Consider the following 24,286-nt stretch of genomic DNA (forward strand, 5'->3'; position numbering starts at 1 on the left):
TTTCAGTAAAATGCGGGGGTAAATATTGGGTCGTTTCCAAATGAATAAACACCCAGGAGCAGAATTTTTATGAGCTCCAAGGTCTCCAGACTGTTGCCAGGCGAGCCCCAGTCTGCACAGACCCCTCTGATTCTATGTGCAGATAGCAGTGAGCATCCAGCCTCTGTTCAGGTTTAAGAGAAAAGGGTGTCATGCCAGACCTACAGAAACCTGCCACAGGGAGAATGGTTAGGATCAACAGCTCCTCCGTGCATTAATCAGTGTAAATCATGGATTTAGTGTGGCTCAGGCCAGGATTACGGTGCTACAACTAAGGAATAGCTTGGCCAGACACCTTCTCATCCATGTTCTTCTGACAAGCGGTTAGATGAACTCGGTTGAGAGGAACCTTAGCAATTCTGTGTTTTATCAGTAAGTACATGAGGCATATACAGAGCAGGCAATTTGTATACACTCTCCAACCAGCTGAGTTCATCTGTCTAACTGAATGTCTAAATATTGAGAGAATGAAGTGTCTGTACTCTATGAACCCCCCAGTCAAAGTTAGTTATAACACAAAAGAGCAGCAAACCTATTGCTGTCTCCCTGCTCTCCTCGACAGTAGCTGTAGTTTGTGAAAAATTAACTATAATTTATAGTCCAAGCTGCATTAAGTAACTCTTTGCAGGGGGAGTATTTCACCCGATTTCTGAGAGCAGGCTGGTGAGCTGCCTGTAAAGGTTAAATGACGTGCATGGTAGGAATTGTGTAAGGATCCCTGCACAATCATTAATGGCCTTTCTGCATAGATGGATTGCATGAAGGGAAGTCCTGATGGGCTTCAGTGTCCATGGCTCTCCTCTTTTTTGCCCTGTCATTGATGTTAATCCCAAATAACCTTGGTGTGTGATGGAAAATAGATGCTCTGAATGACTACAGCACTCTGAATCTCTCCTGTGTTTACGCTGCACTGTCCTCACTGTCTGGGACAGCAGCAATAAAACGTGGCTTCAGGTGATTGGCAATCACATCCATCAAGAGGAAGCCCTCTTTTCCCCATCCTTACCTCCTTATTCTCTTCTGCTTTGTTCTCAGCTCTGGGACTTTGCAGGTAGGGAAGGAGGTGCTGGCTGTGCCTGTAAAGCCACAGGTGGAAATGAAAGGGGATGATGACTATTTTTTCTAATATAAGAGCCAGGAAGGGACAGGTTTAAAATCAATAGATGGAGATGTGTCTTTGCACACGGTGTACGTAACACTGGAGCTCTTGTCACAAGTAGTGTGGATGTTATAAGATTTGTTCAAACGGCAACTACACATGTTCATGGAAGAGAAATCCATCAAAGGCTATTAAATGTAAAGACACTGTGGCTGACTTAGGTTTTCTCTGAGCAGCTCATCCTAGACATCCAGAAGAAAATGATCATTGCGTGGTTGTGCTGATCTTCTTCCTTAAGCATTGCCTATTGGCCACTGTCAAAGAAAAGATAGGGCTTTGGTTTGACCAGTACTGTTCAGCTTGTAGTCTTATGAAGGCCTGTATTTCATGGCACTCTCTTCTCAAAAAGACTGCTTCTTTTTGTAGCCTTTGCTATATCTCTGCTGCTAATAAATGGACCATGGTAATACGAATCTGTGATTCAGTTTTCTTTGGGAGAAAAGGCACAGTACGTGCAGAAAACAGGATTTAAAAGATGGCAACAAGATGCTGCTAGGAGAACTGATGAACCATGTATTTTTATGACAGGCATAACTCTGTTGACAGCTCTGTTTCTAGCAGTGCACAGCATTCATGTCCCAAGCCTCATTCATGTTAGAATCTTTTGTATTTGTTTAAAAGGAACAGAATTGTTCATAGGGGATGAAAATCCCATGCAATCTCTAGCTGGTCAGCACTGTAATCCACTCTGGTATCACAACATCACACAGCACAGCATCTTACTGTCCGCCTTTTCTGGTGGAAGTGGTACCTTTTTATCTGAGGTGCTTTTTATGGGGAAGTTTCTGGGCTCTGTTTTTATTTCTCTTTCTCTACTTCCTCCTTACTGTGGGAAGGCCTGCTCCAGAATCCTTTCCTGTAGGATTTATGATGTGAGACTTTGCCAGATGGATTGTTTTGCTTGCTAGCAACCGGTACATTTGATGGTTGCAGGGGTGACAGCTTCCTGCAGGCTGTGCTTGTTCTTCATCTGTGTGCCTTTCAGTTTGCACCAGTGCTTTCGTTCATGAAGCTTCAGTGGTCCCTGATCTGATGGCACACTTGCAGCTTTGGCACAGACCTGTTCATTGTGCAATTCTAAGGTACTTCAGCAGAAGCCTGCAAGCACTCCAAACCGAAGCTTTCACAGCTCCCATGCTGTGTGCTGGCCAGGCAGCGCTCAGCGACCCTTCGAAGGGACAGTGTCTGTCTCCTGTGTCCCTGCTCCCCTCCAAGTTTCACACTTTCCTGGCAGGCTCTTGCTTGCTCTGTCACTGCTTTCGGCCCAGTCAGCCCCAAGAGAGCTGCAGGGCAAAGCAGGCAGCTCATACTAGTGTGGCAGCCTGCACAACCTGTAGCTTCCCATGCATATGCACAGTGAAGCCTGTGCACAGACCTGGCTCCGACTGCCTTTTGGAACACAGCTGCGTACTGCCAGGCTTGGTTTTATTTTCATGCTCATTTTTTAAATGGCCTTTGGTGTTAAGGCTTGGTTTAAGTGGCTGGATCAAGAATAGCTAAAGGAGACGCCTTGGAAAGAAAGTCCAGGTGCTATCACATCCCGTTAGAGCTCCTCTGTCCTGAACGTGCAGTTCTCCACTGGCCTTAGAATAAATGTGCTACAATCCTCATAAAGGTGTAAATTACGCAGACTTGTTACAAAGCCATTACGATGGCTTTGGGTTCTAGTTGCCATTAATCTTAACTGGAAGGGGGCACTGAATTTCATTACTAAAATTTGGAAGTTTTCATATTTGAGGGTTTTTTGCAAGGACTTATTTGGTGGCTTGGCCAAATTATCTGTTCTAAAACCCAGATACGCTCCAGTATGTGTACCCTGCTCTGCACATTCAGCTCCCAGCTGACTGGCATGCCCTAGGAGGGAAGCAGCTGTTTGCTGTCCCAGGGCCATGTGCATTTTCAGTCTTTACTGAAGTATTTGCCATGTCTTCTTTGCAGGACACTTTGGAACAACTTGCTCTGCCCCGGATAGCTGTGAAAAGACAACCCCAGAGGCAATGGTTGTTCAAGGCAAAGCATAGAAATAGCTCTGCTTAGTGCACAACCCTGTCTCTGTCAGACAGTGGAAGGCGTTGACTTCCCTGTGGAGACAGAAGACAATGGAGTTGGGCAATGCGTTGGTTCAAGCAAAATGAACAGTAAGCTTGGCTCTGCCTTGAGCTATGTGCAGGTAACAGTGTGGGCTACTCCTGCTGTGCACAGCCTGGTGAGCAAACTCCTCATTCGGAGAGGGATGGGCCTGATGTAGTCAGATAGTACTAAAAGCAAGAGAGCCAGAACACCCTTATTTGCGTGCTCGTGTGCCAAGCATCACCCAAATGTGAGAGGCTTCACGGGATGCTGGGAGCCCTCTTTTACCTGTGGGAGCTCGCACATCCCTGGCAGGTGCTGGGATGGAGCTTGGACTGTGAGAACAGAGACCATGGCTCTAGTGGTGTGGGCTCCAGCCTTCTTCCTCAGACTCTGTGACAATGAGCAACTGGTCTGAAGGCACCAGCCTCTCCATGAGGTTTGTTCATGCTTTGGAAAACAGGGTGCAGGAAGGTACAGCATAAAAGGCACTGGAAAGTGGGTAGCAACCACGCTGCTGGAGATGTAACCGTGTAGAGATATAAGCAAGGTGGGTAGTCCAGGAAGAAGGACTGTCTATCTTTAATGAGATTAAGTATTCAGTTGAAAAAGCAGATGCTTTTGAATGCCCATCCCTTCTTTCTATTGTGTGAAGATGGGTCTGAGTTCCCCAAAGCTGGTTGGCTTTTGTAAAGCTGTATCAGTTGCTTTAACAAAAGGTTTTTCCCTGTCTAGAAGCCTTTGTTTTCCCATGCAAACTCTCTGTTCTGGGCTGTAAATTTGTTGGAATCATTCAGACAGGAATTGCAGTGAAATTCTGCAGAGTCCTGTCGGCTTAGTTTGTGGCTTACATGGCTGGAAAGCTTTTCTCCAGAAAGCAAGCTGGATTTGGAAAAGCCTCTGTATCCCCAGGAAACTTGCTGGCTCCCTCCCTCTTAGCACAGACTGGGGCTGACTGGCTTCTACTGCTGAACTTCTGCTTGATCTGTTGAGGCAGCCCCACTGGGGCATGACAGAGAAATGCTCAGATTGGGGGGGAGGGATGGAGCTGTTGTTGCTTGAGCTGGACCTGTTATGGTGACAATGAAGGCACTTGCTTCTGGCTCTGAAAACTTACTTCCTCCCAGAGATGTAGAGCAAAGAAATGTTCCCTGCCATATCTCTGGATCTTGGTCCAGTATCATGGCACAAATCAGGCCTCAGCAGCATGCCACCATGACTCTGTGAGCCTGCAGTACTTGTTCTTCCTAACCTCCTGCCTGCTGGTGCAGGGTTGCATGCATGTATGAGGGGAGGGCAAGGAGAGATGGGAAAGGGGAGCTTGTCACTGCAGCTTGCCAAAAAGATGATCTTGTCCTGACATGCTGGCTGCTTAGGGGAAGGCATGTCCTCAACTCTTCACTCAGTTGGCCACTGTTGTTGGGAAAAGAAAGGTCAAGTCGCAGGCCCAGGATCTGGAGAGGTGAAGGTTGGTCTAAAGGCATAGGTTGAGGTTTGTATCTCTGGGCTTTTTACTTTGGCAAGTGACCTAGTTGAACATCATCTAAGAAAACAGAATTGCCCAACAAAGGAAATAACAATATGTCCTATTTGTGTGTGTTTATTTTTGTCCCTGCAGTAACCACAACTCTCTCCTCCTGGTCCGGGCATGCTAGAAAATGCAACGAAACAGCCAAGTCCTATTGTGTCAATGGTGGGGTATGCTACTACATCGAGGGGATTAATCAGCTGTCTTGCAAGTAAGTGAGTGTAGTTCTTGTGTCAATATGGAAATTACTTCACTGGGGGAGAGGAGGCCTCTGTGCAACTGCTCTGAGGTTCTTCTGGCAATTGCAGTTTGAGCCGTGCGGGTTCAGAAAGGGGGACCAGAAGTGGGGAGGAGGGGTTATAGTTTCTTTTTGTGTGCGTGCTACTGTTCACTTTTCCTGACTTTTCCTTTAAGAATGGGTTTGTCCTGGCTGTTTCCTTTCCCTTTCTCCTCTGCAGCTTCAGGGAAGGTCAGGCCCCTTTTCCTTTCCCTGAGGCGGCTTTTCCCACGGCACAGCCGCTTCCCTCCTCCATGACTGGAGGGGTCCCTTTCTGAGACCTGCCTCTGACCTCTCCTATCTGCACTTCATGGGCCCAGAAGCAGGTTTAGCACATAGCTGTTCACCGCACTGTGCCACTGTGGGTTGTTTATTTCTCCCTTTCAAATGTTAAAACCTGCAAAAAAACAAAACAACAAAAAAAAAAAAAAACAAACAAAAAAAAAACAAAAAAACAAAAAAAAAAAAAACAAAACCACAAACCAAAAACCCAACCAGGGAGACATACCAAGTTATCCTTAAAATGAAATTTCTCAGAGAGGTTGAAGTGGAGCTGCATAGTCTGAGGGATGTGGAATGGGATGTGAGACGTTTTCACCTCTGGTTCAAACCTATCACAGCCAGCAAGCCTAATAGCATCTCACAGCTCGCTCTCCAAGCCTCATGGGGACTGTGAATGACAAGTGTAGTCTGACTGTCCATGCTAGACATGTAGGTACCTGAAGCATATCTGTACCTGCTCCCAGGCTCCTGTGCAGTGAACGTGAGGTTGTGCCCTGGGTGTGCTGAGCACATGCAGTCAGCTTCTGAGCTCACCTGGGATCCAGGATCACTGTCCCAGCCTGGAGAAGCCCAGAGCTGACTCTTTTCTCTGTGCATGGCCCAAAGACCTCTTCATGGAGATGCACAGCCAAAGGTATTTACATCTGTGGATGTATGTCAACCTAGTACCACTGCGTGGTATGATGCTCACTAGACACCTCAGCTCCTCAGGCCTTGAAGGACACATCTGAACAGAACCATCATCCCTTCTGGAGGGGTTGTGAGCTGAGTTATGTTTAGCACAATTCCTCCCTTCTCCCAACTCTTGTTTTGGCAGGGAGCAGTAGGAAAGGCCATGTGGAAATGCATTCTGCTGAGCTCCTGTGCTCTCACTTTCCAATGCAGGATCAGCTGTGGTGGGAAGGACATAGGATAAACAGCATCTTCCAGTTCTGCCAGGCTTGCCCCTTCACACATGAAAAGAGCCAGGTAGGACAGAAATCAGATGCTGTGGTCCTCCACGTTTCCCATATGCGTGAAGCGAGAGCAATCTTTGCACACCACAGACTTGTGTTTTGGGATAGCTGTCTCTGCCATTGGCTTCTTGGTGGCACTGTAAGTTCATCTTGCCAGGGTTCTCCATAGGAAACATAGGGGAAGCTCCGTCTGGTGAAGCAAAGTCAGAGCCACTATTCTGGTGTAGCTGTAGCCTCAGGAAGCCTCAGCAGTTCCAGTCTTCCCATGCTAGGGAGGGCTCAACCCTTGAAGCCTGGAGGAATGTATGAATTAATATCTCTACCTCTTAAGCAACGCGGTGATGCCAAAAGCATAGATCTCAAGACTATTTCTTTTGGCAAGAACTTGAATCCCGATCAAGACTTTTCAAATTGGATAAATTTCCAATTACAGCAGGTTACCTGAACTCCTCAGCTATGATGGTAAAGCTCCATTTTTCCTAACGAAGGATACATGTGGTAGTTATCAAGTGTCTTCAGCAGACAGACTGTTTTAACCAATGTAATTCCAGCCATGCAAAGAAACAGTCTACCTTCAAACCAGGCTGCTATGATAGCTGATGAACAGAGGGGAAGCTCAATGCTGGATTCCGTTAAGATTTTAAGTAAGTGCCATACAATCCAGACCTAATTATGTCATATAATTTGAAAGCCCTAATTCCTTACTTGCAGATGGTGAAATGATTTCCTTTCTGATGAGTCCCAAGATACCAATTGCTAAAATCTGATGATAATTGAATGGGTGTGTATGGAAGGGCAGCAAAGTGTTAATCAAAAGGAGGTGCTTTGAAGGTCTACACTGTGACTATTCATCCACCAGAAAAGACAGTTCTCCCTTAACAGGAACTCAGGGGACCCAAATGCCTTCCACACAGTACAGAAACTTCTGATCTTACTGCTTGAGGAGATATCTGGATATTCAGTCTCCTTGAGTGTTTTTATCATCAAATCATAGACTGAAGATAAGAAATCCTGGCTTTTGAAGTGGTGAATTTTAGAGTTTCTGGACCCTGGAAGATAATAGTTAGTTATTGAGGAATGCAGAAGCATTTGGCATAATACTTCCCATAAAATGGCTTTTCCAGTAATATGGGGCAGGCTGATGACGGATAAACAGACTTTGCATTTGTCTGCCTGCAAACTAGCAGAATGCGGGAATGTTTTGCAGCTGCTTTTTTGCAGCAAGACAGGAGATCTGCTGCTGTGGTTTGTGAAAGATACAGTGGTACAGATTCAGAGGAGAAACTGGAGGAGGCAAAGAGGCAGGCTTTGACCTGCATTTCTGAACCCTGTAATGTGGGAGCCAGCCGTGGTCCTCCAGCCACACCATGCCTCTGAGACATGAGCATGGAGGAGATCAATAGGTCCTTCTGCACACAACCTCTTCAAATGTCTTAGAGATCAAACAAGAGCTGCATGAGCATCTCGAGCCAGGAACAACACGTATGTCCATGTGCTGTTCTCACTTTGCTATTCTGATTAGAGACAGCAGGGCCTTGGAGGTCTTCTGGTACCATGTGCCAGCTTGTAGTCCTCCTTCACTGGATGCTTAGTTGATTCTAGCAGCCAGGCACACATTCCTGTTACCAGCCTTTCCAATAGTGGCTATCAGAAACTTTTAGAGTGTTCTTTACTATGTGCCACCATCCTGTAATCAGCTTTCTGGGCTGGATTTTGTGGTTTGCAGCTGTCCACAAGCATAGGAGATCCTTCTTGACATTCTGGAGCAAAATGAGCAGTTAGATTCTCTAATGATTTCTTCTTCTGAGGTGGCTCATGCTTGATTTGTTACAGATATCACCTGAATTGGCACGTGGCCTTTTATTGTTAGGTTTTTTAACAGAAACATGTTTTTGCTGGTCTTTTAAATTCTGGGGAACAAACTGTTTGCCTGTAAAGCCACTTCCTCCATCGTCTTTCAATACACTTCAGCTGGACTTTGGACATTTTTTTCACAGGGGAAAGCCCAAACAGATTTGGAGATCTTCCAGAAATTGTCTTTTTTGGATTGTGTGCTTGCTTAATATTGTCCTTAATTTGAAGTAAATTCTACACATGCTAGTGTCAAATGAAACCTGAACATGATACAATCTGTGCTGTTATCCCAGCTCTGCAAACAGACCAGCTGGAAGTTAGATAGGAGAAGTGTGATTTGCCTCAGATATCCTGCAAATTGTCAGCATAAACCCAGGAAACGACTGAGCCACACACATACAGAATTGACTCAACAGTAAATTAAAAAGCCCCAGGCTCTTGTTGACAGGAAGAATTTCTCGATCCTTCTCCAGAACATTTTGCTCAGAGAGACCTTACGAGCTGGACTGGTTTTTCACCATAACTGTAGGGAAGTGGTGAGTTTGAGTAGAGCAAATTCCAGTGTCTGCTGAAGGGATGCACACAAGCACGTCTCGAGGTCTTCAGCTGGTCTGGGACACAGGAGAACAATGACTGGTTTGTTGTGTCCAGATCAACGTAGTGCTTGGGATGGCAAACAGCCTCTGATCTTGGGTCTGCCTTGGTCCTGCAGCCCATTGGGTTTTTGGCACAACCTAGAGCAGATTGAGGCTGCTCTAATCTTTTATTGCTGGGTGCTATGCAAAATTACTCCTTTTTCCAGTTAGGTCTTGGCACATATTATCTACAGTTGGGTCTTCCCAACCAAACAAAGAAGCAAAGCCAAGTCTCATCACTGCACAATCCTTTCTGCCCACTTAAATGCACTTCATGACTCATTTGCGGGGTGGATGTGATCGAAGTGGTTGGTACCATGGGCCAGCATCTTCTTAAATTGCATGGAATCAGAGGACTTAAAGCTTTACAGAGCAACATCCCCTCTTTGTGTTGGACTGGTTGTGCTTGCAATAGTCAGATTGAAGGATTTACAAATGCTGACAGATAAACAGACTGTCTGGGTTTGGGCTGACAGCATTGCATTACATCAGAGAGTGAGGTCAGGGGCATGGAGGACCTCATACAAAAAGTAAAAGTCAAGGAGAGAATAAAAACCAAGACCAAGTAAAGGAGAAAAGATCAATTCAATTTTAAACTAGTTGATGTATGCAAATCACCAGTTTACAAAATTACACATTCACTTCCTAGAAGCCTCCTCCATGTATTTTGTTTCCTGCAGGTTTTCCCAGGAGATAGGAAAGATCATTCTGACAGGTTAGCCATATTGCCAGGCTGCCTGTGCTTTTCCAGAACACCATTCAAAGTGGTGAACAGACTGATCCTGTCCTCCCTGCAGCACAGCTTGCTCAGCTCCCCTGCAAGCTATGCCAGCCCTCTTGATGACTCTACTGGTAGGTCAGCACAAGCTGCACATTGCACAAACACAAGGATGCCACTTTGCCATGGATATATGAGCAAACACCTGTGTGGGGAGGTGTTGCAACGTCCTTGAAAATGAAGAGCCCACAGTGTTGAGCTAGAGGTGAAAATCTCCACATCCTGTTCCAAACCTCCTGAACCAGCCAGGGCTCATTCATTGGGTTCTGCATGCTTTTTATCATGGGCGATAAGAGCAGGTTCCTTTTCAGGTTCAAGTAGCTCACCTATGCATCCCATTCAATGCATCCTTTTTAATGCACATATAACTATAGCAGACCCTTTAACACCGTCAGAGTGTGGAAGCTGATCCTGCAACAGTGAGGCTCAGAGAAGACAACAGCATAGATCCTGCTGAGCTCCCACAGCTCAGTTGGAGCTGCACTGTTGTCTTCACTGAGCTCATAGGTAGGTGTTCCTGTGGTTTGGACTCTACTGTACAGCAGACATGCCTTGATTAGCTGCTCTGGATAAGGCCTCTGCATTTGTTCTGGTTGCCTTCTTTTCTTCCCATCAGCGATTTTGTGGAATTCAGCCTTTTGTGGCTCTCCAGAGCCTGATCATCTGGGACTGGTCAGGGGACAATGACAGAACTGTCTTCTTTTTCAGCCCTTCACACAACTAAGCAACATGCTTGAAACATTTCTCCTCTTGCTTATATCAGTGCATTGTGTCCTTTTGCTACAGCTTCTCCTTATCCTGTTATTTTGAAGCACCTGCTCCTTCACATTCTTCTGTACCATGGATTGCATTATGAGAGCTACCAAATTTGGCATGCTTTAATTAAGATCTTGGGGAGCAGAGAAAATGTGCCAACTCTTGCAAGATTTAGATCAACTGCTGGGCAGAAAAAGTGTTGCTTCCAGCAGGAAACATTATGATAATGGTGTTATTAATTAATAGTAGCAAATAATAATTAACAATAATTCTTGCTGTGCCCAGATATGGGGCAAAAGGTCAAAGCATCTCAATTTTCATAAAAAAGTGCTCTGCAAACAACACAGAAATGGGTCATTCAAACCATTGTGGTTTGTACTTTTCAAGGTGCTTTATTTGGCTGATCATTTTACTGCATTTTTCTTTACCATGTAAATAAATTCATCCTGAACGCAAGAACAGAACCTTGTGGAAGTTTTTGATATGGAGCTGGAAAAAAAAAATATATTAAGGAATTGGTCAAAACTGAAAGAATTGGACATTTTCCAGTAACAACAAAATCTGGACAGAAAAACCTTGGCAGTCTTGGGGGTGTCCACACAGGCTAGAGGGGGGACAAGGTACTGTCTGCGAGAGGTTGGTGCAGCCTTGCAACTCCAAGATGGTTCTTACAGACCCAGCTTTGTCTGCTTCCCTTGGCCTTTGAGGAAAGATATATTTGGCCTCCAGGACACCAGTAAGCTGACCAGAAAGTCCAAAGATCTTCCTTTGGAATAGTCCACCATCTGTGTAGTCTCTGCAAGAGCTTTCAAAAGGAGTAGGGACTCTGTTTTGCTGGGATAGCCATCCAAAAGCTCTTGACTAGGGTCAAATGTGCAGGAAGAAGGATGCCATGATCAAAGACCATCTCGTGGCTCTCGACCTTAGTGAGCTTTAACTTTCAGATCTATCCCTCAGGACATATGCTTGGCCACTGAAGAAGAGCTGCCCAGAAGCCCTTACCACAGGTTGCAGATCCTGCATGCAGAAGGGGTCCTTTCCGTTGTTCTTCCTGTCCTGACAGGGAGATTCATGTGCCATGTACACTGGAAATTTCATGTCTAGAGCCATAGTAATGAATAACAAACCATCTTCACCAGCCTACAACTATGAGACTGCTAAAAAAAAAAGGAACCATGAGCACTGCAGGCTTTCAAAGGTCTCCTGGTCACTGTTGATGCCAGCAACCTTGTTTATGAGGAATCGGGACCCAGGGATGCCAGAGTGTTTTGACAGCTTGTATACTAGCTTGGGAGGTGACAGAAGGTGCTCGTGTTCATGAGGTTTTATTTTCTGTCACTTTTCCCACTGCTGATTCACTAGTAACTAAAGATGAAAAGCCTGAGCTGTCCTAGACGCAGACAAGACTGTTGTCTACTGCCTTCTGTCTAGCAAGATCTTCTCCCCACCCACACTAGGCTGACTGCAGAGATCTGATAAAGGGCTATATGGTAGCTGTCATGGCATCAAAGCTTCTTTGACACTTTTCTGTTTTGCTTTTACACTTCTCACCAATTTCTTTCTCTGGGTTTTTATTTCCTTCCACCATTTTGCACATAATTTTCAGTCTTTCCTTAATGGCATGCAGCTTCAATCACAGTGAAGTTCCAGCCTTGGCTGACCTCTTGCAGGTGTGCACCTGAGATAGTTTTAGCTCCTTTTAGACAAAGTGCCCTTTTTGAGGTGGGTAGGACATTCGCTTCATTCAGCAGCGCCAGAGACCCTTCAGAGCTCTCACAACATATGTGAAATCTCAGATCCAAGACAAATGGACAGCACATTGCAAGCTAAACTGGATACCTTGGAAGATTCTGTGGATAAGTTCATGACTCCCTCAGTGGTGATAAATAAACTTCAAAAAGGATTGGGAAGACACCTTCTATTTTGGATGCCTTATTGAAACCCCAACGGAATGTCTTCAAGGTTGCTCCAAAGTTGTGCTTCCCTAGGGGTGTCCTTGTGAGTGTGCGTCACCCAGCTGCCTCAGGTGTGTGCTCTTTGATTGCCAACAGGGCATCCTCTTCAATCCACTTCCCAGCACCAGCTTCCTCTGCTTCATCACGGGGAAGGTCAACAGCCCTCATGTCTGATGGTAATCCCTTGGGCTGGGCTTTCCTTGGGAGCTGTCTGGGCTCTCTGGTACTGAAACGATGTTACTGGTACGTCTCCCTTCCCTGTGCTCCAAGATGAATGTCCAAGAATGAGAAAAGAGGATGAATTTTTCAAGGATATCTGCCTGACCAGGGAGTGAAATTGCCAGTTTTGAAAGTTACTTGGATACCAAAAAACTGAAGTGGATGCCTAGGGAGTTTAGAGGCATGGCCTGATGCAGAGCCATGCCTTTAAGTTGTCCCCAGGCAGTTCAGGGTGCACAAATAGCCCAGCACACTCTTACATGGAGGTGTTAGCACAGGTCCCAAAAAACAAATGCTATGTAGCATAGAAAACAGGTTTAGTCATGGGCAGTGAGGGTGCACCAGCTTTTTTGCTCAGCACAGACCTACCAAAACTGCAGTGAAAACCTGCAAGAAATCAAGTTCCAAAGTCATGTCAGTCATGCAGAGCCTACCAAAGCTTTCTTCTGTGAGAGGCACAGCACGTGATATGTCCCCTGGACATGGGGCACCCTGCCTTGGAGAACCGGGAAATGCATTCTTTAGTGGAAAGATGGACAGGTTTGGAGCTGTGGAGGTGATGAAGTGGAGGACAGTAGATGGGATGAAGAGATTATGCAGCTTTTTATTGGCTATATCTTCTCCTGGGATCATGCTGGATTCAGAGCTGTGTCTTAAGGGGGAGGGAGTGAGTTGTGAGACAGGCAGGTAAGAGCTGCGACTTCAAGAAACCTAGGGATAACTTTGAGGGACTATCCAAATCCAAGGAGGCCAGAAGAAAAGATGTGAAGGGAGGAAGAGAGATAAGTTCCTGGTGGAAAAGCGTTGGACCACCCCTAGCTGAGCTCCCATCAGGTCCCAAGTTCACCCTCAGCTGCAGTGGGTCACAGCACAGAGGGTGCAAGTGCTGCTGCACTGAGCGTGGTCCAGCAGCTCCTGCTGCACCCCTGCCTCGTCCCCCTGCTCCCCAGACCTGGCTCAGCCTGCAGGATGCTCCAGGGACCTTACTCAGGAGCATGTGTCTGCGGGTCCTCATCCATAGGACACCATCTCCACCACTACAGCATCATGCTGAGGTACAACCGGTGCCCCATGAGCTGTTGCATCTTGGTCCATCACATAACTTTGAGAATATCCTGACAGCACCTCGCAACTGGGCAGCAAGTGAGATCTGTTGGGTTCAGCTTTCTTCTCTGTCCCTTTCTCTCTGTCAACACAGAGACTCTGCACATGCTTCCTTTCTAACTGCAACCTTTTTCCCTGGAACACCCTGTGGGTACTTCTGGGGTGATGGTGGGAAGATGCTTGCCACACGCAACGCTCACTGTCGCCTGAGTAGCTGCTCACCGCTCTGTGGTGCCTCTTGCCAGTCTTGTCTAGGTAGTAGCTCCAAGGAGAGCCTCTGAAAGTAGCATCCAGCCCATCTCGATCTTCCTGCCAACAGGTGCTTCTAGCAGGTGAGAAGGAAGCAGGCAGGCAGAGAAGGAAAGGAGGGGTTTGGCTGGCTGCTTGAAGACCCAGGCCAAAAAGTAGAGCTGGAATGCTGATGTTGCAGGTGCCTAGTTAAAGCAAAGCGAAGAATAAATGTGCTCATAAAGCCTTTATTTTTTCCATTCATCACAATGCACTTTTTATTTCTGACCTTAGCCTCGAGAATGGTGCCAGACATGTTCTGTGATTTCTCCCCTTTTCCCCTCCAGATGTCCAAATGGATTCTTCGGACAGAGATGTTTGGAGAAACTGCCTTTGCGATTGTACATGCCAGATCCTAAGCAAAGTATGTTTGAAGACAAAAAATGCACCACACTACTTAAAACCTTCGGGCACAGCAGTGGATGTAGAGTGGTCTAGTCAGGGATGGCTCTTGGTGTCAGCTTTGGGTTAGGGCTTAGGGATGCAGGTAAGGGTGAAGGCTGAGAGCAGATGGATAGGAGTAATGGAAAGGATCAGAAGGGGCCTCAGTGCGGTCTGTTTGGGTGTCATTTTGCTATCTTGTTTCTCTCTTTCTGGTTTTCTTTCTTCCGGTAGGTGTCCGATCGAATTCACAGGAGACCGGTGTCAGCATTTCGCAATGGTCAGCTTCTCCAGTATGTCTCTTTCTACTTCTCTCTCTCCCTGGTTGTTGTAGCTCTGTGTCGTGTCCTTAAAGCAGGTTCTTCTGTTCTCCAAGAGCCCTCTTCCTGTCTTGTGCACTCCCAGCTCTGCTTGGCCATAAGAGGAGCTGTGATCATGTCCAAGAGGCGAATCAGGGCTTGTTGTTACTCCCCATTTGTAAGAATGGGTTCTGCTTTCATTTCTGATTGAACTGAATGTTGCTTGCTCTTTTCACGCAAAATGCGAATAAGGCACAAGTTCATGTGGTGTGCTCTGTGAGAACAGTCTGCGTGATAAGCTGTATCTGATAGCATTGCTGTCTCAAGATGGACTGTGTTGTGCAGTGGAAGAGATGAACATCTCCCCATGACTTGCGAGGAGTTGTGTGAGTCTCTTTGTACCAACTGCGGAAATCACAGCAAGGGCTGTAATGAAATTTCCCCTGAGGTGAGGCTGTCTTTCTGTTTCCAGAAGCTAAACCAAGCATCAGTTGCTGTTCAGGTGAGATGGTTGGAGGCTGGATCCTGGAGCACACCCAGAGGTCTGGACAGGGCACATATGCATGCCTGGAGCCCCAGAGGTCACATTGGTGGTTGCCACTGTCTCAGGGCTTCCCACAGCTCAGTGCCACGCAGGGTATGGGCTAAATCTACTGACTGGGCATCTCAGGTTATATCCCTCCCATACACAGAGATGTTCCTGTCTCTCCTAGGGGTCTGGACAGCCTTGCATATGGGTTATGTCTGTCTACAGTGATTGATCCTTTAACTTCGTATTCAGTGGGTGTAAATACTCTAAAGGCCTTGTACTTAGTCCTTCCCAGTTTCTAGTTTTCAGTTCCTGTAGGCTCTAGGTGTCCAGAAGTGCCTCACCTATAGACATTCATTTTGTTCAAGATAGGTAATTTTCCTGGGTCCATATTCATGCAGTGTCCCAGCATAAGTGGGGCCCTGGTCTGGGTAAGGACTGACATGAAAGGAGGTGCAGCTACAGTGCAGGAAATCAGCCACAGTGACCCTCTGTTTGCCCTGTCCTGCCTCCGTGCTGGCTGTTTGGACCACCGCAGATGGTGGTTTTAAAAAGGCTTTTTAAAGAGAGCCACAAAAGAGGCTTTAATTAATGGGAACCAGACAAAAAATGCCTTTCCATGATGAGTCCTTGATTGCCAGTACCCCCTCTCTCACGCTATGTAAGAAAACCTGCAGTCCTTATACTGAACTGGCAATAGCAGGAGTCTCGGTAGCATGTGCTAATAGCTGGTACGTGCTGGCATTAGTCTTCCTTCTACTAGAGAGTATACAGACAAGATGCAAATGGCCTTTGCGAGGCCCTTGGGACAACTTGATGTTTTTACATTGCCTTTTGTTCCAAATTGGCTTCCAAAGTTGAAACCTCCACTGATGTATTCTTTCAGACTGAAAGATCCAAGTAAGCTCTTTTTAAAATGACGAAACAAGATGTTCTCTTTTGATCTTTAACCTGGTGCAAAAGGGTTTCCTTTCAGACAGCAGTGGGATGCCTGCCCAATGAAGCTGATGTGTTTCATGAGATGGTGTCCAACAAGCTTAAACATTATTGCCACCATGCTGCAAAACCAAAATGGGTTAAAAGAGCTTTATGTCAGGAAAATCACTTTTCAGAACATTAATGGCAAGAATAATCAGCTTGTGTTTCTTCCCCAGCCTGCAGAATCCAGCTTTTTATGGGAATGAGTTTTGTTTAAATTTTATTTTGTGTTTTAGAGGAACAATGCCAGCTTTAAAACAGACACATGGACGTTTCCTTACCTAAATTCTGCTTTAACCACAGGATAGTAAGGTAAAAACAGCTTAACAATCCAGGCTACCTGTCTGAACTTGGATAAAAAATCATCTAAGAAGATGATTCATATGTTTTTATAGCTGTTTTCACTTTCAGGTCACAGTTGGGTAACATACATAGCAGCAGCACCACAGAAAAGCATGCACTGAACTTGCTGTTCTTCTGAATAGGGGAGGCATTTCACTTGAGTCTGGACTGTGCAAATGCTTACTTTCTACTTTAATCAATAATTAGGGCACAGTAGAAGTTGCTGTTGCTCTATAATTCACTCAGTGCTTCATTCTAAATGGGTTCTGACAGGTCAAAAGCTGAAATAGATTAAACGAGGTTCAGGCATTTCCACTGAAAATAAAATAGCTCTGTCCTGATTCATGTTTTGAGAACATTGCCAGCACTTGACAGATACTTAAATAGTAAATAATGACACCTTGTTTTAAATGCATTTTGGGTATTTTAGGTTTTAAAGCCTAGATTTGAGCCTTCTGATTCTTTAACATAAATATTAAATATTACAGTGTGACTTTCGGTAGATACATCCCACGGCTCAGTGAGAGTCTCTGCAGAGTGAACTAAATTTAAGATGCTGTTCTGAAAAGATATGATGGATACCTTGCTGAATTTGGGCCACAGATGGAGATGGTGCAGCATCCCAGCATCATGCCAGATGTTGTGTATCTTCCTTCTGGGAGCAGCTTCCTATCTCACTGATTTAAACCCTTATTCAGGTTTTGCTGAGGTAAAACTCCCTATGTTCTCTAGGAGTTCAGGCTGTTTTTGTCTGATCGACAGGTAGATCTGGAGGTTTAATTTAATCTGATTTTCCAAAATACCTGCTACACCACTGCAATTGTGAATATGAAAATCAGATGCATTTAGATAGGTTTTCTTGTATGTGATGTTTCTCTATGTTGCTGTTACAACCATATGACCAACAAATAACCAGTTACTGGTTGTACCTGCCGGACATTCTGGGTATATACAGAGGAACTCAGTAGGAATTGTATCATGGGGTTTATTACTGTATTATCGGAGACCTCCCAGCCTGTCCCAGCTTAGCCCTTATTAGGTGGTTGGTGCCTATCTGCTTATAAAGAATTTACATTTTAGTTTGCTTGCACTGTAATACAAATGTGATGGGAAATGTGTTGAGATACTGCAGAAAATAAAGCGAAGCATGCTAAAACTTGTGCAAGAAAATACATACAGACAACATTGCTCTGGCTTAGCAACGTGCCACTTCTGAGCAGAGCTCTGGTACCTGTGTCAGCTCTCTAAGCCTGCCTTTACACTAAGCCTGCATTAGTCTAAGCCACCCTGATGGTCTGTTTTCTAGCAAGTCTCATACCGTAAGGAGATCTAAGGCAGCACATTTCTTTTGCTCAGCAGTGACTAGGTGTGTGTAGACAGTTGGCTACCATCAGTCAGCAGATGGGCAATAACCTGATAAGCAGCAGCAGCACAGATGAGGGGCTTGGCAACACTGGTGCATAGTAATCCCCATCCCCCAAGTATGGGCAAAGTCTCACAGGGAAACTTAAAATCTCTGTCCTGTGTATCATAGGTCAGTTTTAGGATAGTGTGACAGATGGCTTTCCCACATTCATGAAACCAGAAAACTGCTACTCCAGAGGTACTGAAGGTGATGAGTACAAACTCACAGGTTTAGCTGTCAGATGTTACTTCCAGAGCCCTGGTAACACGTACCTGCAGTCACACATTACAGAGGTCTCTGGCTGTCCATGCGCTAGTGAGAACAGAAGTTGAACACATCAAACTGTTGATCCACAGCCTGAATTAATCCATCGCATTAGTACCTTACGACCATTTTGCCTTCGCAGTCAGATCTTCATGTCTGCTGGCACACGTGTGTGAAAAGTTCAGCAATATCAGAAGAGTCAGGAACTAATATGAGATCTTCTAGTGGGTATTAGAGACTCAGTTGACAGTTATCTCCTAGGTCCAGCTTCAGAGGCACAACTATGGCTTACAGTGCTTTCCAGGAGACAGAAGCGTGTCCAAAATCATCCTTCCTTGTAAGAAACCTTGTTTTTAAAACTGTGTTGGCACCTGTATTTCATAGCTGCCTGTTCTACATAGAGCTCTAGCTTCTCTCTTCCACAAGAAAGTTTCCAGGTCTTTGTAAAACCCTGCTGGAAGTTTACTAATAAACCACCCAGCTTTGAGCTGGTTGTAAAGGTTTTGTAAATCACGTTAGCAGCTATTTCACTCTTGGTGGTGCTGAAATTCTAAAAGTTAAACATTGTGAGTGAGAACATTTATTCCTTGCCTAAGTCTGCATGTTTGGATTCTTTCCACTTGCAGTTTATGGAACAATTTAGAAATTTGGGATGAATTTTTGTGTTCATGCTTGCCTCTTGTCTGTGGAATCTGAAATTTATCTTAACTTTGCTATTTATTCATCTCCCAAAATAATTATCACTGATCTGGAGGACAAATGTCATAACCATTCATCTTCTTGTTTAGTGAAACATTTTAATTTTCTACTGTGTGACCTCATTACAGTTGAAGTCTGCAGCCTGCCTGTAAACATCCCGGAATAGAGCTGACATTCTTATGCAGTGATTTCTAGCATACTCTGCATTTTTACCCCATATTTAATTCTTGGTTTCTTTACAAATTGAATTTTAATCTGTGGTTGGGGGTCTTTCTACAGGTCTGTTTTGGAAGCACAGAGCAGCATTTTCTATCTATTGGGAGAGCAGGCTTTCTCTTCAACTTCGGGCTCTCCTAAGAGTCTGTTATTTAGGCATCAAATCCCTTTTTCAAAGGGGAGATAAAGAGCCCATTTTGTTGCAAGGTACTCAGTGTAGTCATCTGGAAATGTGGAAGAGAAGAGCTTGAGCTGAGAAACCAGTCTTGTAGTCGCAGACTATCTGGTCAATTCTGCTTGCAGTGGATGCTGATATGAAAGCAAATCCCGAGTTCCCAGCTTGATATGTCTCCCAGGACTCCTTAACTGAAGCCATCAAAAGTTGAGTGTGATGGATCTGGCTCCTGATCCATTTGCTCTGTGGCAGGACATTTCCTGTGCATAAGCATTACAGATTCCTTCCAACAACAGATGACAAGCACAGGTATTTCTGAGATGAGAACCTTCACCTGTTCTTGAGCATCCAGTGCACCATCACTGGGCGTGATCTGTGTAATGATCTCAGCAGCATGATTCCTGCCCTATCATAGCACATCTTGTGTAGATTGGATGTCTGGGTCTTCCCACCAGCCATTCTTTCCAAGGAAATTGTTCTCATGGAGCCTATCCAGCCAGAAAAGCATGAGTTTTTTCTACTTGCAATGTCTGTATCAGGCTCACTGGGCTGGAAACAGAATTGCATGTTCCCACAGTGGCTCACAAACTGGATCCAGCGCTGCTGACTAAACCACTGTGGAAGCAGAGCAGTGGAGGTTTATTGGGTGAGAGGCTTCTTATTTTTCTGAGGGATGGTCCCATTCACTCTGAAGTCACCAGGGTGCAGCCGGACGAGTGTTGGTCATCACCCTGACATGTAAAAGTGACCTTATTGGCAGGTGGGGTTTGAGCACTTGCTTCTCACACTGAGGCAAAGTATCATGTGAGCAGAGGGATAAATGTACCACTTCAAGCTCTACTGGGAAGGTCTAGATCTCAATTTCAGCTTCTCTGTTCATTTCAATTCACTTATTCAGCAGCAGTTTCCTACCTGTTGTGATATGAAAACAAGTGGAAGAATACTTTTTTTTTTACCTACTTTCCATTTCCTCCTCCACCTCTTGCTCATCTGAACCCTAAAACAATATTTAGCAGCATTTTAAATTCCACAAACATTCTGCAGCCTCTTTTCAATGACACGGTAACCACTGACCACTTAATTACAGGGCGATGGCTACGCTGTGGTGTGGCTGGGTAATTACAGGGCTTTTGTGGTTTATCATAACAGGGTTATTCCTCTCCCCTCAATGGCAGGACAGGTTATCCTTTGGGATCTTTTGAAGTTAATTGCATGCTAATCCACATCAACTTGCTAACACTCTACTATTACGTATCTGGAATCTTGAGGCCTACAGATTTCTCTATTTGTTTATTTTTATTATACAGTACTGGACAAGCTAAATGTCTATGCAGTTTATGGAAAGTTTGCTGACTTTCTGTACTTGCAGATCCCATGTATTGCACAAGCCTTAACACAAACACAGTGTCCTCTGTCCCCAGCATCGTGGGACTGTCTTGCATTGCTCCCTGTACCCCCTGGGGGAAGCCTGGAGCAGGGTCCTGCAAGTATTATTCTTGTCAGTACAATTTATTATCCAATAGTCTGTCTTGATGGTCCTCAGATGTTAATTCTCCACTTTGCTTCATGCCTTGGAACATGCTCTGTGACCCAGAGAGCACTCTGGGGGACTCAAGTGTGTTTGGGGGGAATAATGCATGCAGTAACTAAACATCTTGACAAGTTCTTGGGCAACTTCAAGTCCATGTGAGCACAGGGCCAGTTTTCACAACTGTTTGCTAAGGCTTTAATCTTTCTTACTCATCCTGTAAATCTACAGTTCAGTGCAAGCCATCTTGTCTTGAGGTGTTACTCCTATAATAGATATTTCAGATTAAGTGTTTTTGTTTGTTCATCTTTTGAAACAGGTTGTATAGAAAAACATAGATAGGGATCAGGTAAGAGTAGGGCTTTGTCTTCTGTGTGATGGTGAGAAGAAAAATCCACCACAAGGTTTGTGACACTGGTAGCTCCTAAATCCAACTGGTAGCTCCTAAATCCAACTGGATTTTCTCTTTCACTCCACTTCAGCTGACTGTCAACTTTTGGGGGGCTTGAGCGTAAGGTCCATGCATCACTTGACTCTTCAGCAAGCCCTGCTTTGAGCAGCTGGGTGGTACCAGTCCGGGTGATGGTGTCCGACCTGGATCCTACACAGATGTGCTGCAGCTGAGATGAAGAGTGTGAAAATGAAAAGGTTTTGTCACCTCTTTCATCTTTTCCCCTTTTTCCCTTCCTCAGCTGTCCCATGCATGCTGCCTTTCTGTCTTGGACAGCCTTCTGCCATACACGCAGTATTTAGGTGTTTGAACAGTTCCAAACTACTGGTCCAGTCTCCTGTAGGTTCAGCACAGAAGAGCCTATCTTAGCTTTTAGGTACAAAAAATAATGAAAACACTGCCAAGTAATGCATTAAAGAGGTCAGTAGATACTGATTCCTTAACACTGATGGCTACATTAGGAAGAATGGATTCTGTCTTAAGTCCAACTTTTTCAGAAAGGTTCAGCAGGCACATTTGGAATGAAATTTTCCAGAAAACGTGTCCTCATTACAGGTAGTCTGGGGAGTCTCACAGCAATTCAGGGTGCTCAGCCCTCGCTCCTTGCCATGACCAGGGAGCATGTGTGGAGTTCAGGCAGAGGTTGATGATGTGAGAAAAATAATACACCCATTTCCTTAGCCTAGTGCTGTCTCACTGTAGTTTATTTGTGCGATAGCCTCTGGATATATTGCTTCGAATGGAGCTTGTCCCATGGAAGTTGGAGAGTACTCTGCCAGCACGCCTGGCATGTGTCAGTTTGTCTCTACAGATGGGATTCACCCATTTAATTTTAGTTATCCCAAAGGTTTCTTCTGCCATGAGACTGGGATACAATGCACCTCCACATTGCAATCACCTCTGTCAGCATGCAGTGAATCACTGTCTGGAGGAACTGGAGGACTTTTAGCTGGACCTTATGCTTCCTTCTGCATGGTTAATAGTCATAGAGGGGGCTGTTGCCCAAAGGTTTCTAGGCATCCGCAGCAGCCAGGTAGACTGCCAGTATAACTGGGAGAGTGAGTAAAGTGCAGCTTGACTGAGCTGTTGCAGGACACAGTGCAGATACTACACAGCATGCTGAGCGTCTTCGCCACCTAGGAGCAAATATAACCCAAGGCTTTTAAAGTTGTGTTACTTTTCCTGATCAACCTCTTAAAAAGCAAAGAAGACTTCTTTCAAACGTGATAGTCAGAAATATCTCCAGACCAAAAGAAAACTGTTGTCTCTAGGAGAAATTCTGGTTTCTCAAGCGTGTTTGCTACCAAAGCAAATACATTGTATATTGTTGATATAAAATAGGCATACCCTATGCAGTAAGCCATCTTCATGAAAATGATACCCCTCTGCTGGATGCAGATGATTACACTTTGAAACAATGTTTTTACCAGAGCTGGGGTTATCTCATTAGCCTCTTGATTGTAAATCGTTGACTGATTTTGAATAGTTTCTTCTTTAGAGAAGAGACAAAGCCTCCAGATGCCAGCCTGCTCTTGAAGTGTCTCCTCCTTCACTGTCCCAGCACAGAAGGCAATACCTGCCCAGGCTGGGAGGAACTCCTAAGAAGGGGAAAGAGAGAGTGGCTCCCTGTTCAGTGTGTTCAGTTATGGGTAATACAGAAGCAATGTCCATAGCCTAAAGTGATGGTAGCTGTGGACATCAGATGCAGCAGCATAGGCTGGGGTAAGGCTTCCTCTATCTGCAAAGCTACTGTTTTCTCTCCTACTCAGGGAACCTATAGCTAAGATCCAACAAGCCAACTGGCTGTATCTGCTCCATGGGGTTGAGAAGCCAAACGAAACTGCAGCTCTGATGTGAGAGGGACAGTGGGAAGGCTGACATTCCTCAGGTTCTTCCCACCACCTCTGTTCATATTGACATTTCTGAGTTTGCAAAGAAAACCATGAAAATGTTTTAAATTGCATCCATGTGTAGCTGTAGAAGTTGCAGTAAATCCTGGAAAAGGGAGGAAACGTGGCAGTATGAGCAGTGTGCAGCTTAAGGTGGATCAATAGCGTAGCCATACTGATGAAATGTAATGTATCTTTACATGCATTTGTCATAGTGCCAGGTGAAACTGTGTATGTGTAATGGCAGCATGCCTTGGGAATAGGTCAAGGCTAGATGTGACAATCAAGAGGTTTGGGCTGGATGTATTCTGTCCAGTTCTCTGCTGCCCACCACATTGTGTCCATGTCACTGCAACTTGTACAAAGTGACTGTGAAACGCATGGTAGAGTTTGCCATTCCTTTTGCACAACTGTGAGATGTGAAGCAGAGAGCAGCAGGTTTTGTGGCCTTGAAATCATACAAAATTTTAACAAAACCCAATCCCAACCAACTCCCAACCCCAAAATCCCCCAAAGCATCAGCATTGATCTGGAGAGAAGAACCTGCTTTAGAAAACGTGTTTACATGTTCCGTAATGATTAGTGCTAATTTCCCTTCACCTAAATTTTGAACAGCATTGCAAAAGAAAGCCAATATTTCTGTGCAGCAAAAAAAAGCAATTCCTATGGAAAATATAGTAAAAAAATCTGGACATCTCCAAGCTGCAAATAATCTTGTGTATATGGTGATTGGGAACAGCAGAGCCCACTTTTGTGTACAATGGTAAGTATGGAGAACTTTAATGTTTATGTAAGAAAAACTGTCTTTAGTTGAGGCCTGTACCAGGACAATTACTAAAATTTAGGATACCTGTTTTGGATGACTGTATGTTGATTCATTATGTAAACTACTTTGCTCAGCACTGTCTCTGCAAGACGAACTGTAATCTTGTGATGAATATGAATCTGAAAGCAGATGCTCCCATTTGTGCTTTTTTCAGCATGCTGCTTGTTTCCAAAACAATGCAGAACCACAGCAGAAGTGAAATGTGGAAGATCACAGACTTGAGGGAAACTTTCAGTGCAATTTGCACTTCTAGGTCTGCAAGGGATTCATTGCCTGGCACGGGCAACTAATCACTTGCAGCATCAGTGGTTCAGCTGCAGATCTGTACCACCAAGAACAGTGCTCACACAACTGACAGGCCATCAGGTGATTTATAGGCACTGCTGCCAGATGATGCTGTGCAT

General features: G+C 45.0%; 1 protein-coding gene across 2 annotated transcripts in view; it reads left to right on the plus strand.

Moving 5' to 3' along the window:
- NRG2 (neuregulin 2) overlaps positions 1-24,286 on the plus strand; it is a 152,395-nt gene that overhangs the window by 113,698 nt on the left and 14,411 nt on the right. For both annotated transcript variants that reach the window (XM_030503835.1, XM_030503834.1), the window contains 2 exons: positions 4,887-5,007; positions 14,516-14,574. In XM_030503835.1, coding sequence (XP_030359695.1) covers positions 4,887-5,007; positions 14,516-14,574 — 180 coding nt within the window. The remainder of the gene's footprint in view (positions 1-4,886; positions 5,008-14,515; positions 14,575-24,286) is intronic.

The sequence above is a fragment of the Strigops habroptila genome, chromosome 12 (assembly GCF_004027225.2).
Source record: "Strigops habroptila isolate Jane chromosome 12, bStrHab1.2.pri, whole genome shotgun sequence".
Classification (NCBI taxonomy): domain Eukaryota; kingdom Metazoa; phylum Chordata; class Aves; order Psittaciformes; family Psittacidae; genus Strigops; species Strigops habroptila.